This window comes from Petaurus breviceps, unplaced genomic scaffold, assembly GCF_028583685.1.
Source record: "Petaurus breviceps papuanus isolate PSGF00001 unplaced genomic scaffold, PetGlider_PUasm1.0 177, whole genome shotgun sequence".
In the NCBI taxonomy this organism is placed as follows: domain Eukaryota; kingdom Metazoa; phylum Chordata; class Mammalia; order Diprotodontia; family Petauridae; genus Petaurus; species Petaurus breviceps.
In genome coordinates this window covers 5,376,944-5,395,385 of record NW_027185776.1, presented here as the reverse complement: position 1 = coordinate 5,395,385, position 18,442 = coordinate 5,376,944, and the positions used below count along the sequence as shown (strand labels likewise).

The window sequence follows — 18,442 nt, the reverse complement described above, 5'->3', positions numbered from 1 at the left end:
AACTAGGAACTCTTTGAAAGCAGAGACTGTTCTTTGCCTTTCTTTGTATCTCCAAAGTTTAGCATAGTGCCTGAAACACAGCAACCACTTAATAAAGGCTTGTTGCTGATTTGTGACTATCTGCACCAGAGGACTTTCCATACCTGAAGTTCTACATACTAAAGAAACCATACATCCAAATCATAAATAAGTGAATATGTGTGACTAGACTGAATATAATTAACAATTACATTTGTAAGTCATCTCCCTCTCCCTGGTATCTATCAAAGGTCAATTTTTAGAAGTCTCCCCCTGGCCTTCCTACTCCTGTGACTCCTCATCATTCAGTTACTGAATGAACGATACAGAAACACATGATAAATTTTTTCTGTTCATTCAGTAAATCTGAAATCTTTTGAATGGCTGTAGATTTTATTCTGAGGGCAAATTTGAATTTTTTTGGATGGTCAAAAGCCATCCTGAGCCAAGTGTGATGAACAAGCTCGCAGGTTCCAGCTAAGGAATTCTCTCTGGCATCAAAAAAGAGTTAGACTGATGAGCATGACTTTCTCCTCTTGCTCATAAGCTGGCTCTGAAGACAGGTCCCTAAGAAATGAACCCATAGAAACGTTTAGAGCCATGGCAGCATTGATGAACCCTGATTCACACATACTCAAGAACAATCCAAACAACATATTTGAATCACCTTTCCTCACTACTGGAGTAATAATAGAGGAGGGGCAGATGGTACCCTTTTGGTGGTCTCATTCTAAAAGTATGCCAAGTCCTTAATGATCAATATAGTGAAAGGCCTTTGGGTAAATTACCTGACATTCCTGCTGAAAAGTTCTTCAGAGATGGTCTCTGTACCACAGTGTAGGACTCGCCCACCACAAACACCTTATACAAGACAGCATTGTGATTGATGAAGTTCTGAATCACACAAGGGGGCTTGATGGCGCTGAGGCCTTCCTGGTTGAAGATGATGGCCATCTGATGAAATAAGAAAACTAATTCAATTCTGTCCTTATTTATTTCAACATATAATTCTTAAACACCTGATATTTGTATTGCACTTGGTACAGTTCCTGGCACATAGTAGGCGCTTAATAAATGTTTATTGATTGATAATAGGTATTAGGTAAGTAAAAAAGATTAGATAATAAAACTAACTTAATGGAACATTTATTATGCATAATATTTATAAATATGTTGTGCTGGGCAGCATGGCTACAAGGATGAAAATGACATAGGATCTGGTCTCAAGGAGCTTACATAATTAAGGGAGTTAAGTCCTATGCACAAATAAGCATGATATAAAATATAGTATGAATGGAGTGGGTGGGACAGCTAGGTAGCACAATGAATAGAGCACCTGGAATCAGGAGGACCCAAGTTCAAATCTGACCTCAGTAACTTGACACACTGACTAGCTGTATGACGCTGGGCAAGTCACTTAACCCCAATTGCCTTGCCAAAAAGAGAGAGAGAGAGAGAGAGAGAGAGAGAGGAAAAGGAGAAAGCCAATGTTGCAGGAGAATTTGAGAAGGAGGAGATCACATACTGCTGGAAGAAGAGGGGAAAGGGTCCAGGAAGGCTTGGATCAATCAACAAGTATTTGTTAAGCACCTACTATGTGTGCTGGACACTGGGAATATAAAAACCCAAAGAAAAAAAACCAGAAAGAGTCCTCACCCTCAAGGAGCTTTCATTCTATCAGGGGAGAAAACAGTTAACTATATACTATATAAATATAACATAATGACAAAGGACACTAGCAGCTGGGAGAATATCAGGAAAGTCTCATATAGAATGTGATGCTCAAGCTGAGCTTTGAAGAAAAACAGCTGGGCCTGAAAGATTTCAAGAAACTAATGAACACACATGTTATTAAATACTTACTATATATGCCAGGCACTGTGCTAAATGATGGGGTATACATAAAGAAGGGCACAGAACATCTCTGCCTTCAAGGAAGAAAGGAGGGAGGGAGGGAGAAAGGAAGGAGGGAAAAGGAGAAAAAAGTCAGGAGGGATGTATTTATAGAGCGCCTGCTATGTGCCAGGTACTGTGCCAAGGGCTTTACAAATACCTCACAACCATCCTGAAAGGTAGGTGCTATTATTATCGACTGCATTTTTCAGATGAGGAAACTGAGGCAGACAAACGTTAAGTGACTTTCTTAGGACAAAACAGATAGTAAGTGTTTAGGAATACATCTGAACTCAAGTCTTCCTGAATTCATACCTGGCACTCTAGCTGCACCACTTAGGGGCTGCTTCTTATACAAATACATCCTAGCTCCCCAACCTAACTCTTGCTCAAAGATCTATAAAACCTGATTGTAAATCTTAGCTTTGCCACTTACTAGAGATGTTCAGGTCACTTGGTCTCTGAGCCTCAGTTTCCTCATTGGTAAAATGGGGATAATAACACTTATACTATCACCCTTACAGGATTGTTGTTGAGTTTTATGAACCATAAGCCCTAGGTAAACCTTAACCATCAAGCATATACTGGCACCAAACATGTTCCAGGCACCATGGGAGTACAGACCTTGGGGAGACAAACCAAAAAAATATTCCTTTCATCTTTTAATTGGAATTTAAACCTACCCAAGCATCATTAATATGTCACTATGTATAACACTTGATATCCAAATGGTAGCACTCTGAGAAGCGTCAGAGACATTTTCCGTAAGATGATGCTGAACCCAGGGCTCTGCTAATGAATCTCTGTGGAACCCTAAGGTTCTGTAAGGGTCCCCCACTCTCTCTAGTTCTTTAGTTTCCTGACATATAAAGTGACTGGATTAGAAGCTATCATCCAGCTCCTAATTCTATGTTCCAAGGCTCCTTCCCAAGATGACGTTCTATAACACATCAGACCACAGGATCACAGATTTCCAGACTCATACAGTCATTAAATGTCAGAGGAAGGATTTGAACTCATTTCTTTCTGTTTCCAAGCCCAGTCACTACTTGATACTGCCTCTAACACTGAATAAAATACATACTATATGTTGCTTTATCAGGATTTCAGCTATTCTCTCATGTACTCTCCCTTAGGATATACCTTCTATTAAGAATTAATATTTTTATTAATATTAATATTAAGAATTAAGAATACCCTCTATTAAGCACCTACTAAGAATTAAACACTAAGCTACTTAGAAGTAAATATGAAGTTTAGATGAGCACCTGTGACATAATGAGGGTAGAGGAGGTTAGGAAACAAGAGGATCCGAGTCCAAAGAACATAGAAATAAAGTGGCCCTGGCTGGGCACTCACAACATAGTTAATGCTGTCCTCATGATACAGAAGAACTGCCTCCTTCACACCAAATTCCTGCCACTGTTCTTCAGTTTAATTACATAGCTTCTAATCAAATCCTCTTGCATCATCCTCAGGAAATACTGTTTTCTTCTTTGATGCGTTCACTTGGTCAAGGTGCGTGGGGGGGAGGTGCCACCACAAGAGAAAGGAAAGAAATAGACAGACAGACACAGGATGCCTTGACCTTTTTAGGATGTGAAGTCTGACATGGGGATCTAGTCTTTCAGTACTTATTGGCATGGTTACAACCAGGGCCAGGCTGAACATGGTGGTGGAATCCAGTCAGCACGCTGATCCTTGGACAAGAGAAACTCAGTTCACTGATGGACTTATCATCAAAACTTTTCTAACTTTGGGGGTCAGAATGTGCCAAAACTTGAACTCCCCCAGGATCTACTAGATTGTTGTGGGGAAGACTTGAATGGAGAAAGGTTTTCCTGGTCTTCAGTTAACTGCAAAGTAATAGGTCCACACTGAAGAGGAGAATCGTTGCTCTATGGGCCTCAAGCTGTTTGAACTGTACTGGTACTAAAAGTGCTTTGCTAAGCCTAGACTCCTTGACTTGAATATTACTTCAAAAAACAAGAGTGTCAGAATTCCCCAGAGTAACTGAGACAATACTTTTTATTTATTGGTTTCCCCCCCAGATGCTAAAAAAGCAAAATAAAACCTGGATTTTGTCTCTGTATATATCTAAAAATACATAAACATATCTAAGTATATGTGTGCATGGGGGAGATGGGATGAGGGAACATAGTCTGTGGCTTGGCAGTTTAATGTCATTTAATCCAGTTTGGTTTGGTATAAAGAGGGAATCAGACGAGGTGATCTTCTAATTCTAATTTTTCTAATGCTAACATTCCATTATCTATTTTTTTTCTTGAGTTAAAACATTCTGTTTTAGTCCCTTTCAATTCCAAGTTTCTATATTCTGGGTTCTAATATCCAGTGAGTCTATAAGCTTTAAGTATGAGAGTAAACACCACTAGCTTTCTTTGTGTAACAGGAAATCTGAGACTTTTTTTTTTATCACTCCAAACAACATGTGGCCTCATATGTCACCACAGCATTCTCTGGGCTGATTTTTAAGTCACAGGAGTGGGGAAGCCCAGTAAAAAATGTCCAATGAGATGGAACACTACACTAATAGAAACAGCATCATACAAGGGAGATAAGCAACAAAACCAAAAAGATTAATGTCAAGACATCTAGAAACTCTCAAGACAATATAGAACCCAAATCCCGAGAGAGTCAGACCTTGGCAGGTCTGTTTCACTGGACACCAGACCATTTCTAATAATGGCTGCAGAATTAATAATAATTCTCTTACAATTATGGATTGCAGAGTAACTTAGAGAATATAAATCCCTAGGTACCCAGCATGATTTACTGGGTTACCATTTCATAGACATGTAAGTGGAACCAGTAGGTAACTAGAATCACAAAAGTTGGGTGGAGACAGGACCAGAACAAAAACTCACTGCTCTCAATTGCCCATTATAATTTGAGAGTGAACATTAGGCACCAGGGAAAAATGCTCAGCTTTTAAAAACTATTCTTTTACATTTTCTCTGAGAAATTAAATACTCCAGAAAAACACAAGGAAGGAGGGTACTAAGTAAATACTAAAAAGGGCCTTCCTTTCCTTTTTTCCTTCCTTCCTCCCTTTCTCTCCACTGCCTCTCCCACTCTCCAAACATGTAAGCATGCGCATATACACATATACATGCTTTTCTCTCATCTCAAAAAGGATGTCCCTAAGCCTGCAGACCTTAGTTTAGATTCAAGCTAAGTCCCTAGACCAATAAATTACTATCAAAAAATCTTTAAACTATTAAACCGGGCTGTTAGCAGGTGGAAACAATGAGGGAGTGATAGGAAGTAGGTAGATGAAACAGCCTCAAGCAGAAGAGACCATGCTGCATGTTAGGAGGCATTCTATTCTAGTCCTTTGTAGGTGCTGTGTGAACGTGGGCAATGTACCTCCCAAATTTGGTGCTAATCCTCTTCCATACAGCAAGGGTGGTTGTAGTTAATGATGGCCTGCCAGCTCCTACATACTATGATTCTGTTTCCAAAAATGATGAGATCTTAGCACATGTTGACCCACAGAAAGGAAATATGAAAAGGCAAGAGCATTATACTGTGGGAGGATATTGCTATTTACTACTATTTATTTTATCTGGCCTGAATCATAAAGGCAGTAGTATACTGTAATAGAAAGAACACTATCTAAAGATTGGGGGAAAAGCACAGTGAAAGATCTGACATATTCACTCTTAGATTCACTAAATTCAACTGGTCACATAACACAAAATGTTAAAACTACAGAACAACCAAGTAATCAACCAAGATCAATTTGCATTTACTGCTGGAACACAGAATGCAGGACTTAGAGTCAGGAAAACACAAGTTCAAATCCTGCCTCAGATACTCCCTAGCTATGTGACACTGAGCAGACCACATAAACTCTCAGCACTTCTGTTCCCAAATCTGTAAGATGAAAATAATGATAGCACCTATATGATAGCTGTGATCTAATTAGCATATGTAAATGAACATTGGTAAAGTACTTTTCAAACCTTAGAGCATTCTACAATTACTAGCTACAGGACCCTGTTTTTGCCTTTCTTTATATCTTGACGACTCAGCACAGTGTCAAGCACATAGTAAGCACTTAATATATGCCCCTTGATTAACTCTTGGATTTGAAGTCAGGAGACCTGAGTTCAAATTCTGCATTCAACATTTTACTAGCTATGTGACCCTAAGTGAATCATTTTAACCTCTCTGAGACTCAATCTCCTAATCTATAAAGTGGGGAATCCTATAAGTTGTACTATCTAACTCAAAGAGTTATTTTAGGGGCTTAAATGAGATAAAGTACATAAAGCTTTGTTGGGCAGGCTTTGCAGTGTGATATACACATCAATTATTTTTAATTTAATTATAATTTAAAAATTTAATGTTAATGAATAATGATAATAGCTAGCATTTATACAGCACCTACTTCTTGCCGGTCAGTGTGCTAAGCACTGGATCTTCACAACTCTGGGAGGCACTGTTTGCAAGGACCCTCAGAATCCTTGTTAGTCACTGGATGAATGAGCCTGCACAGATTACAGACAGACAGGTATATGGCAGCTTATTTCTCCCTCAAGAGTGTGACAGATACCATCAATGGATGATGGGTATGTATGTCTTACAATTCAACAGATGGCGTATATGTCGCCTCTCCTAAGCTACTTGATCCAGAGTTTAGATAAGATCAGGTAGGGCATGTAGATACAAAAAAGTACACTTTTAACAAAAGAAAAAATATGCTTAAATTATTGCAAAAGAAAAAAAATGTGTTCTTTAGCATTCATTAAGTCCACAGTTGAAAAACATAAGTAGTTCCTAAAACCCATAGCTTACAGGGGTTGCAAGAGTTTTGGTCATGATCACCCATGCAGTAAGTAAGGCCTTCCTGCTAAATATACTAGTCAGTTTAGCATAAAATCAGAATCCTAGAACTGGAAAGGACATCAGGGAACATTGAGTTTAACTATTATTTGAAGCAATAATCCCTTCCTACTACATCCCAAACAAGTGGTCATCCAATCACTCCTTTTTTATTAATTTTTTTTTCTATCAACAAAAATCTTCTTTCCTTCTCACCACTACCCTCATTAGAAAAAAGAAACTGAAACCCTTTTATATATGAGAAAAGTTAAATAAAACTAATTTACCCAATCATTCCTAAAAAGATCTTCAGGAATGGAGAAATTCACTACCTCCCAGTTGTTGTTCAATTGTGTCCGACTCTTCATGACCCCAATTGGGGTTTTCTTGGCAGAGATACTGGAGTGATCTGCAGACCATGCTGCATGTTAGGAGGCATTTATTCTAGTCCTTTGTAGGCACTGTGTGAACGTGGGCAATTCACCTCCCAAATTTGGCGCCAATGGAAGCAAACTGGGTTAACTGACTTGCCCAGAGTCACACAACTAGTAAATGTCTGAGGCCAGATTTGAAAAAGAAGATGAGTCCTCCTAACTCCAGGCCCTTTCCACTGCTCCACTGAGCTCTCAAGATGACCCATTTAACTCTTAGTTCAGCTCAAACTTCTCCTTTTTGCAGGAAGTCTTTTAAGTGCCCATTCTCCCCACTTCTGGTGCTCTCCCTCTGGGATTACCTTCCATCTACTCTCTCTCACCAGGATGTACATAATTGTTTCATGTGTACGCTTGCCAAAAAAACTATTTTATGAAGAACTCACAAATGGCAAGCATTCACATGGCAGTCAGAGGAAGTGATACAAGGACACTCTCAAAGTGTCTCTTAAAACTTTGGAACTGAATGACATGGGAGACACTGGCACAGGACCTCTCAGTATGGTGTGCCCGCATCAGAGAAGGTGCTGTTCTCTACAAGCAAAGCAGAACTGAAGTAGCTCAAAAGAAACAAAAGTTGTGCAAATTTAGAGAATCCACCCCAACTGTTGACGTGGACTATTTGTGCCCAACCTGTGGTTGAGCACTCTGAGTTCACATTGGTTGGATCAGCCATAGTCAGAAACACTGAAACTTGACTCTAGCATAGTGATGTAATTGTGGTCCTCTAAGAAGGAAGGACAATAACCAGATAGTTGTTTGCATGTCCGGCCCTGTCCAGAGGACAGGGGCTGTGTGGTTACCTTTCTTTGTATCTCCAGGATCAAGCACGCTGCTTAATATAATGCTTGCAGATTAACTTATTTGTTATGTTGAATAAAAATCTCCCCTTTTCTAACTTCTCTTCTGTTGTCCCTAGTATTATCTTATAAATACTGTGGAACTACAAAATGTGAATATTTTATTACCATTAGCTCAAAACATATGCACAGCCATCTCTGAATGCTGGTTCAGGTTCCCTAAGTATCTCTAATTCTTAAGTTGAGTGCTGATGATGAGGATAACTCAAATTTACATAATATTTCAAGATTTAACAAAGAACATTGTTTACAGAGATCCATTAAGATAGATTGGACAAGTATCATTATCTTCATTTACAGATGAAGAAACTAAGGATCACAGAGATATAGTCACTTGTTCAGATTCATAAAGTCACTAAGTGTGGAGAACCTATGGCCCCTGACTCCAAGTATGGCACTGTGCTCTTGGTGTCATGAAAAAAAAGACTGAAAAGAGTGATTGTGTCAATATCCTAATTGTGGGAACATGTACAAGTTAAGTTCTCAGTGACTCAGTTTTCCCATCTGTACTATCCAATGTCTGTAGGAATCTACTTCTCAAAGTTATTGTGAAGATCAAGTGAGATAATGTACAGGAAGCATTTTGAAAAATTTTAAGTGCCACATAAATGTTACTATTAATATCTTTTTCATCATTATCACTCCCACCAAAACCTGCTGGCTCTCAGTCACTATGTGCTCAGGAAACAAAGTGATGTTAGTTCTGGATCACCCCATATATCTGATGTCATCAAGGGAATAAACTTTTACATAAGGTTTCAGATACTAAAGCCCCAAAGTCTCTCATACTGTGCCTTTCCCTGTACTGGAGGCTTACTCCCAGGAGAAATGAAAAAGCAAAGTGGGAACGTCTGAATAAAGTATATCCACACATAGTAATGACACTGGTTTCCATAGAAACTTTAAACCACTGAGTAGAAATGAGTATCAAGATAGGATGCTCCCTGAAATACATCATCCTGGAGGGGGAAAAAACCCAAACAGATTTATTGGGCAGGTGGCCATGGGGGTGGGGTGGTGTGGGAGTGAGGTTTGAGAGGACCATAAGCCATACTCAGGTTTTTTTAAATTTAAAAAAAAATTCTGGGAGAAAGGTACAGCTTATATTCTAACCACTGTAATATTTGATCCTCTTCCCTCAAAGGCTATGATAGATGAACACACATTTCTACAGGGCCTGCCAAAGAGAAAAATTTTCAAGTAAGGCCCAAGTGAGAGACCAACATCTAAGGAGCAGCCAAGACAAATTTAAGAGATCTGCTCATCACCAGCAGATAAGACAATGGGCTACATCAATGGAGGAATAGTGTCCAGGATGAGGGAAATGATGGTCTACACACTGACTTAAAGATAAAACTACAGTATTATATATAGTTCTAAGTATCACCTTTTTTTCCCCATAGGAAGGATATTGACACAATGGAATGTTTTGAAATAGGAGTAAGTAGGATAGTGAGAGGATTGTATACCAGGTACATGGGGAAGACCTGAAATGAAGAGACAGAAATGTTTATGCAGAAGAAGGGAAGATGTGAGGGGTGATTTCAAGCACCCAAAAGACTGTAAAAGGAACATATATAAGAGGCTTGTTGTAATTGGCTCCTAACTGCAACAGAAGGAACAGTCTGGCTCAATGGAAAGAAAATTTCAGAGGATCACAGAAATCCAAAATCTTCCAGGAAGAGTTGCCCTCAATTTAACAAAAAATTCACCAAATTCCAGATTTAAAGGTATAGACTTAAGGAGAGCTACAAGGAGTTTTGGACAGCACCCAAGTTCAGTATGACTGAGTTCTTAATTTTGCAAATGAGGAGTTAAGAAACTTGTAGAGATCTGCAGAGGTCGTAGTAAGAGGTAGAGTTTGGATTTTAATCTAGGTCCTCACTCTAAATCAAGCCCTCTATCCATGGAATCACACTGTTCTTCAGAAACCATCTGGTCAAAACAGCACTTGCCTGAGAATACCCACTCTATAACCCTTTTGAACGTAGTATTGCTCAAGGTCCAATTCATCAATGTCCTTCCTAAAACATGGCACTCTGAATGACACATCACCCTGCATATGTGGTCTGACTAGGTCAGAGCAGAGAAGCATCTATCATCTCTCTTGTTCAGGACATTCTGGCTTGCTTAATGAGACCTAACATTGCCTTAGCTTTATATGCTACCACACTGCGAGCTTGCTGTCCACTATAACCCACAAATCTTTTTTTGGAGGAACTAGCCAAGCCTTCCCCATGCTGTGCCTGTAAAGGTGATTTTTTCGAACCTCAAATATAGAACTTTACATTTATACTGGTTATATCTCATGTTATTAGTGCTATTCAACAATGGAATGGACTGCCAAGGAAGGCAATGGGTCCTCTATCACTGGAGATCTTGGAACTAAGGCTGGATAATAATTTCTTGGATGATGGAGAGGGGTATCTGCTTAAATGGGGTGATTTGGCTAGGTGACTTTCGAGAAGCTGTCCAAATCAGAAAGTCCTGATTTTTTTTGGTCACAGCAAACAAACATATTTGGTGAAGGACAGCTAGATAGTGCCAGGTCCAAAGTCAGGAAGACCTGAGTTCAAATCCAGACTCAGACACTTACTTTTTATGTGACCCTGAGCAAGTCATTAACCTCTGTCTCAGTTTTCTCATCTATAAAATAAGGATGATAATGACAGTATGTAATCTCCCAGGGTTGTTGCAAGGATCAAAATAACAAAATATCTGTAAATATTCTAGTGCCTGGAATATAGTAGGTTCTATATAAATATTAGCTATTATTCTTATTCCTGATTGCACTGGACAGGCTATTGTACACCACACCAATCAAAGAGAAGATATCTGAAGTGCTGATGTGAAGGAAAAGTACTTTGACAAGACCCAGAAAAAGTACTGGATGTAAATAACCCTGTCAACAAATTCAGTCTTCTGATTGGCTCTGAAACTTCCAAAAACCTGCCTACTCCCGCACAAGGGGTCTAAAACCACCCTCAGGACAAGAGAAGTCAGAGGGTCTGAAGGAAAAAGGCAAACAGAGGGGCAAGAGGCAGATACCTGGAGCCTATGACAGCTAGTGCCTGACAGATTTTGAGCTGTACCCTTTCTACTAATAAGCTAGAAGGTGGAGGCCCCCAGAATTCCTCAGAATGCTCTCCAGGCAGCTTCTGAACAGGAGAAGAGGGCTGCAGTTGCTGAACACTCCTCTAATTGGATTCAGAATAGAACTTTACATCCAACTACAGCTCTGCAGAGAGGACAGTGAGCCAATTAAGGCCCATGCTACAAAGTTTTCCCTCCCTATCCTTGAGCTAATTTCATCTAATCACCACTTTGGTGACAAGTGCCTGGTATCATTAGGGCTGGAAGATGCCCCCTGGGCCACTGGAGCTTTTTATGAAGGCTATACAAAGTGAACTGGGGGTGGCTGTCCAAATGCCAATCCTGCTACCCAGGAAAATCAAAAGAACTTTCTTCCTGCAAACTATGTATATGTGAGTCATGACACTTTCAAGTTTATATTCTCCACATCTCCCACATATCCACAAAAACTCTTTCCTCAGGCCTTTGCTCATGCTGTCCTTTAAGGCACAGTGGGAAAAGTACTGATTCTACAGCCTTAGGACCTGGGTTTGAATCCCAATTCTGCTATGTGCTAGCCATGGCACTTTGCTCCTCAAAGCCTCCAGTTTCCTAACCTGGAGGACTGAACCAGGTGATCTCTAGAATCTTTTTCTGACATAATTCATAAGATTACCGATTTGGAATATTTTTCTCATTGCCCCTTCCCTCTTCAAATGCTCCTCTACCTCATATATAAAGCCTTTCCCTCTTATCTCTCCTGTCTCCTAAGTCCTCAAGCACTCAAAGTTTATACTCCACTACCTTATACTTGAGGTGCAGGTGTGTGTGTTTATGTATGTGTGTGCATGTATGGTTAGTGTATATATACTATTCATACTCTTATTGATTGATACATATGTAGAGTTAGACACTAGGAAAGGGAGATGTATGTATATATGTATATATGTATGTATGTATGTATTTTTGCTTGGAATAAGATCTGTGATTTCACTGGGAAAGGGAACAGCCAAGGAGGAAACTCCCTCGACCAATACAATAATCAGCACCTGCTTTTAAACTCTGTACACTTAAGAATATCCCGGGGTAGGGGCGGCCAGGTGGCTCAGCGAGTAAGAGCACCGGCTCCAGTGTCGGGATGACCTGGATCAAATCCGGGCTCAGATACTCAGCACCACACCCATAAATAACTGGCCTTGTAACCTTGAGCAAGTTACTTAACCCCTATTGCTTTAAAAAAAAAAAAAAAAAGAATATCCCGGGGCACCAAGAGCTAATGTGACCTCTCCAAAAAGGACTTGAACTAGGTCTTTCTTAACTTCGAGGTTTGCTATTCACTGCACAGTTCCTCCTCCCTGCCCTGCCCATCTAAATAGAGCCTGTCTTCTGCTGTTCTCAAATTATCCCTTGTCTGTCAGTCATGTCTCTTCAACAAGACTGTCACTTTATGAGAGTAAGGACTCAAAATTTGAGAATCTCCTCAATAGGACCCAGTACAGTTCTTGCTACTTAATAGATTTTCAAAATGAACTTGTGGAGTGAGCAACAGAGAAAATCAGAAAGAGAAAAGAAAAGGAACTGTAATTTTCCAGCTTGAAAATAGAATGACTGGTTCTCCTAACCTCTCTCTATTTCCCCATTGATCCAATTTCAGGATAAAATAAAGCATTGAGGTTGACTTAATACGTTGTTATTTCTAAAGTTGGTGACCCAAAGTAGGTGATAGAAGGCCTCACATGGAAATCACTTCCCAGCTATCAGTGCAGAAATGACTGAAGTCCAAGACTATAATGACTGTAAGACTCTCACCCTGGTAAATGCTCATTGTCAGACCTAGAACTAAAGAAAAGTGAAGTTTCAGGTAGGAACAGGAGAGGGAGAGGGAAAGGAAGAGGGAGAAAGAATGTGTGTGCAGGTACATGCCCACACAAGCATGCTCAAACACACACACACACACACACACACAGAGTCTTTCACTCACCTCATGAGAGTTGGTGCCGTGGGCCACTCTGGTTTTGCAAACTATCAGCAAGGGAAAGAAACAAAAAAAGGAATGAATGAAATCATTACAGAAGGTGACTAAAATGACCAGGAGACACATTGTCTCATGACCAGGAGAATTTATAAATGCCAGATAATATCTCAAATGTTTTTAGCCTTCGGTAGGAGAAATACCTGGGGCTTACAATATTGTCTAAGAATTCCACATACAGAATATTACCAACAAAAACTGAGAATATTACCAACAAAAATTGAGTTCCTTGCAAATCACTTAATCAGTCACTAATGCAGATCATGAGGAAGATTGCCCCCCACATGTCTGAAAAAGTATCAGATCCCTGTTCCCTTTTAAAATGATCTCAGTGCCACCAAAAAAAGTCACCAAATTACGAATGGTCACTCCCAAGATAGGAATGTTATTCCACTGAACAATGTGATCCATTAGTCTAGAACCAGAAGACTCTAGGAAGAAAAATCAGGCTTAGAGCAAATTTGCAGCATTTTTGAAAAAGGCATTGCATGCAATATGCATATTTCTGGGATCATGCAAAGTATATTTACATACTGAATGGGAAGGCCAGTCCATTCTTCTCCAGAAGCTGCATGGTGTCTTCTCCACACACACTTGTGAGCTCCATGAAGGGTGGGGAACAGATCCGTTCATCTACAAGACAAAAGAAAAACAGAAAGGTTTATCAAGGCACTCTTTTTCCTCTCAGATGGTCATGCCTTAGTTGAAAACAAATGTGATTTTCTGACTTGTGCTTGGAAATATGATTAGAAATTTCATTAGAAATATCACTCATTGGGGAGGCTCGGTGGTGCAGTGAATAGAGCACCGGCCCTGGAGTTAGGAGGACCTGAGTTCAAATCCGGCCTCAGACACTTAACACAAAACTAGCCATATAACCTTGGGCAAGTCACTTAACCCCAATTGCCCTACCTTCCCCCCTCCAAAAAAAAATGTCACATTTATTTATTAAGCATCTACTGTGTGCAGAGCACTAATAGGCACAAAGTGTGGAGACAAAATTTAGGTAGTTCTTTATAAACCATAAATATAAAACCCTACCTAACTCTAATGTCACCTCTCCCACTAAATCTTACCCAATAGTTAAGACATAACCTAGCACTTCATTTTGCTACTTCAAGTGTGATATAGAGCCAAGCTTTTGATCTCTAGGAACAGGTTTACAGTAAATCCATGGTCTCTGGAAATGTTTAGGGCAAAGGATTTTTTTTTTTAAGCAATCAGGGTTAAGTAACTTGCTCAAGGTTACACGGCCAGTTATTTCTGGGTGTGGTGCTGAGTGTCTGAGCCCGGGATTCGATCTCCAGGTCATCCCAACACTGGAGCCGGTGGCTCTTACTCGCTGAGCCACCTGACCGCCCCTAAGCAATCGGAGTTAAGTAACTTGCTCAAGGTTACACGGCCAGGTGTTTCTGGGTGGGTGCTAAGTGTCTGAGCCTGGGATTCCTTCTCCAGGTCATCCTGACACTGGAGCTGGTGCTGTTACTCGCTGTGCTACCTGGCCGCCCCCAGGCAAAGGATTCTTGCAGCAAAGTAGCACAGTGAATAAAATGCCAGGCCTGGACTCAGGAAGACTCATCTTTCTTAGTTCAAAAATGGTCTCAGATACTACCTGACTACTAAACTGACCCTGGACAAGTGACTTAACCCTGTTTGCCTCAGTTTCTTCATCTGTAAAATGAGCTGGAGAAGGGAATGGCAAACAACCCCAGTATTTCTGCTGGGAAAACCCTACAAGGGGTCATGATGTGACCAACCGACTAAAAAAGACTGAATAACATTCTTTGAACTGTCTGCAGGAAACTGATTCAAGTTGCCAGCATCTGTTTTCCTCACAAAGGCACATTAGAAGTACAATACAATACATCCCAGAGAAACCTGGAACCTGGAAAAGACCCTTGCTGTTTACTTATTCTTATTTCTGGCCCAGAGTCTCAAAGTGATTTTAATACTGTTTTTTTTTGAGAAGCGCAATATTGGCTCCCAGGGAATCCCAGAACTTCTGCCTACTCCTCTGTTGCCTCTTGGCTCCACCTGCAAAGCTGAATGCTAATGTCCTTTAGCTCGCTCACAGAAGGTCAGAGGTGGAAGGAACCTTAGAGATGATCTACTGCAGGCGTAAACAGGCCAAATCCAAACTACTGCCTCTTTTGTAAGGCCAACAAGTTAAATAAGGATAGTTTTTACATCTTTAAAACATTTTACTGTATTTAAAAATATTAAAACTGTTATTACTTCTTAGCCTGTGACCCCAGATCTAGTCCAATTTACCTTAAGAAGTTAACAGCCCTTATTTATATTCAGTTTTTTTTGAGGCTACAACTCTGGAGCTGGAATGAAAAGCATTCAGGGACTTATTGTCTTTGCTCTGATTATCTACTAAGGATAGGGAAAATTTCTGCAATGTTCAACTCAAACCAGAGGGCATTCTTGAAAGGACAGACTTTGTCACACTCCCTTACTCAAGAAATTCCAGTGGTTTCCTATTACCTCCAGGATCAGACACAAAACCTTCTCATTAGCACTCAGTTCCAAGTGCTCACCCCCCCTCCACTTTTCTTACACCTTACTCCCCAACACAATAGTCTTTGATCCAGCGAATCTGACCTCGATGCAGTTCCCCTAGCAATAGCCTACCTCCTGGCATTTTCACTGGCTGTCTGAAATATGCCTGGAATGCTGTTTTCCCTTCTTACCTGTTTCTCCTGGATTCCCTGGCTTTCTCTTGAAGTCCCAACTCAAATTTCACCTTCTATAGGAAGTCCTTCTCAACCCTTCTTCATTCTAGTGCCTTCCCTCTGTCAAACAGACTTTCTATTTATCCTTTGTGTAGCTTGTTTGTTCATATACATGTTCTCTCCCCATTAGACTGTGAGGTCTGTTAGGGAAGGGACTGTCCTTTGCCTCTTTTTGTATCCCCAGTGCTTAGTACAGTTCCTGGCACACAGTAAGTGTTTAATAAATGTTTATTGAAAGGAACTGAATTCTCTGGTAATAACATCGCCCATGGTCTTCGTGGGGCTCCCAAGATATCAATCACTCTTTCAGGGGGATGTAAGCCAACTTTCTTCCAACCAAGAGTCCCTAATAAATTACTCAGGAAGCTGGTAAAACTGATGAAAAGGGAATGAGGCAAAGAAACATTCACCTAAATGTGAGCTGTATCAACATGCTGAGACAAATATTTACTAGCATTCTACATTTGACTAAATGTACTTGACAGTCTGTGTCATCAGAATCTCATCTGGAATAGATTAGATATAAAATAATTAGAAACAATTGAACTCAGTGATGTCTGATAAACTCCTATACATAAACAACTTGGGAAAGGACTTCCTCATTGAACAAAAAATTGTAGGTCAACTGGAAAGCAGTTTGGCAGGAAATAGGTTTATACTAGTGTTGTATAAATAAACAAAAATGAGTATCAAATGAATATATGACTAAATGCAAAAGGCCACATCATGAAAAAAAGTTACCCAAGAATATAAGGAAGTATTCTTCACAATTATGGATGGTTAAGAAGAATTCTTAATCAAACAGGGGACAGAAGTGATCATAGAAGACAAAATAAGCAATTTCAAATCCATAAAATTAAAAAAGCTTCTGTATAAATGAAATCAATTTATCTAGAATTAGAAAATTTTCATATGGAAAAAGTATTGAACTAAGTATTTCTTTTTTTTCCTTTTTTTTTTAAGCAATTGGGGTTAAGTAACTTGCTCACGGTTACACGGCCAGTTATTTTTTGTGTGGGTGCCAAGTATCTGAGGCCAGAGCTGATCCCGGGTCTCCCAACACCGGGGCCGATGCTCTTACTCACTGGGCCACCTGGCCGCCCCAAGAACTAAGTATTTCTGAAAGTTTAATTTTCAAGACATACAGAGAAATAACAAAATATATAAAAGCCAGAGCTAAAGATAAATGGTCAAAGGACAGTTTTTGAATTAATTATAAACTTATCAATAGACATGAGAAAGATTATTCCATATCAATAATAGTAAGAAAAATGTAAATTAAACCGACCAAGGTTTTATCTCACATCCACCAAACTAAAGAATATGCATACACGGAAATCAATGCTGGTGTGGATTGTGGGAAGAAAGACACAGTAATATAATACTGGTGGAACTATGGATTAATAGAACCATTCTAGAAAGCAACTTGAAATTAGATGAGAAAGTCATCGGTTTATAGCCTTCGACTAAAGAAATCCCACCTTGGGGCATATGCCTCAATGAGTTCAAAATCAGCAAGAAAGCTCTCATAAATACTAGAATGTTCATAACAGCATGTTTTGTGAGAGCAAAGAACAGGAAATAAATTAAAGAATATCAATATAAGGGAATATTGTTGTGCTTTAAGAGATGATGAATAGGAGGAATTCAGAAGAACATGGTAAGTCTTGTGTAAACTGATGCAGAATGAAGTAATTAGTACCAGGAAAACGATACACACAAATGACTACAAAAATGTAAATGGAAATAACACTAAATTGAAGCCAAATATTTTGTAACTGTATTGAACAATCTTGGCCCCCAAGAACTGAAGAATAAATGCACTTCTCTCCTTTCCTGAGGAAAAGTGGGAAACTTGGGGTTTGGAATGTTGACATGCTGTCTGTGAAAGTTGTTTTCTCTCAACTGTTTTTCTTTGTTAAAATAAAAAGTTAAATAGGTGTAAGTGGATGAGTGAAGGTGTGTAATGGAAATGCAAATTTAAAGATCTTCCCTGCCCCTAGGCTAAAGTGCACCTGGAGCCTGGGGTGGGAGGCTTGTTTTTCAGTAGATATTTTTTGATTGGCCAGTGGGTCCAAAAGGTTGTTACATTCTCTGAGCCAGAAGAAGGCTATATAAGCCCTGATGTGAGGCTTTGTTTTGGGGGCTCACTTTGAGAAGTGTTCTGTGATTTGATCTGTATTCTGGGAAGCTGTTGTCCAGAGCCCCCCGGGCTTTGAAAAACCCAGATGTGGAAACCCAGATGTTGACTGGGCATGGATGTAATGGTTGGACAGTTTGGAAATCTGTGTACTTGATCTGTTTCTGTCTTGATAATTCTGCCTGTATACTTTGAAGCTCGGGGTGCTGACCTTTTCCCTTGAACAAGGTAAACGATATATGTCTGACTGATTAAAGTAATCTTGTTAACCCATTTTGAGTTGCTTTCCTTTAACAAAGCAGATCCAAGAACCTGTATGGGCAGCAAACCCTGAGGACATGCTTGGGGTGCTTGCTGCTACAAGGTGAAAAGTACATCTGTAAAGGAAAAGATATAAAAATAAAATATAT

The 18,442-nt window shown here is 39.7% G+C and overlaps 3 protein-coding genes across 7 annotated transcripts in view; 2 read left to right on the top strand and 1 right to left on the bottom strand.

The window, feature by feature from the left end:
• The window catches only part of ITPK1 (inositol-tetrakisphosphate 1-kinase), a 394,723-nt gene that overhangs the window by 101,031 nt on the left and 275,250 nt on the right, over nt 1-18,442 (bottom strand). For all 5 annotated transcript variants that reach the window (XM_069086036.1, XM_069086031.1, XM_069086033.1 and 2 more), the window contains exons 6-8: nt 13,689-13,787; nt 13,104-13,144; nt 807-972 (exon numbers count right to left, since the gene is read on the bottom strand). In XM_069086036.1, coding sequence (XP_068942137.1) covers nt 807-972; nt 13,104-13,144; nt 13,689-13,787 — 306 coding nt within the window. The remainder of the gene's footprint in view (nt 1-806; nt 973-13,103; nt 13,145-13,688; nt 13,788-18,442) is intronic.
• Nucleotides 9,523-18,442, top strand: part of UBR7 (ubiquitin protein ligase E3 component n-recognin 7) — a 442,484-nt gene continuing 433,564 nt past the window's right edge. The window contains exon 1 of the mRNA XM_069086029.1: nt 9,523-9,532. The gene's annotated coding sequence lies outside the window, so the exon portion shown is untranslated. The remainder of the gene's footprint in view (nt 9,533-18,442) is intronic.
• LYSET (lysosomal enzyme trafficking factor) overlaps nt 9,529-18,442 on the top strand; it is a 389,296-nt gene continuing 380,382 nt past the window's right edge. The window contains exon 1 of the mRNA XM_069086042.1: nt 9,529-9,534. The gene's annotated coding sequence lies outside the window, so the exon portion shown is untranslated. The remainder of the gene's footprint in view (nt 9,535-18,442) is intronic.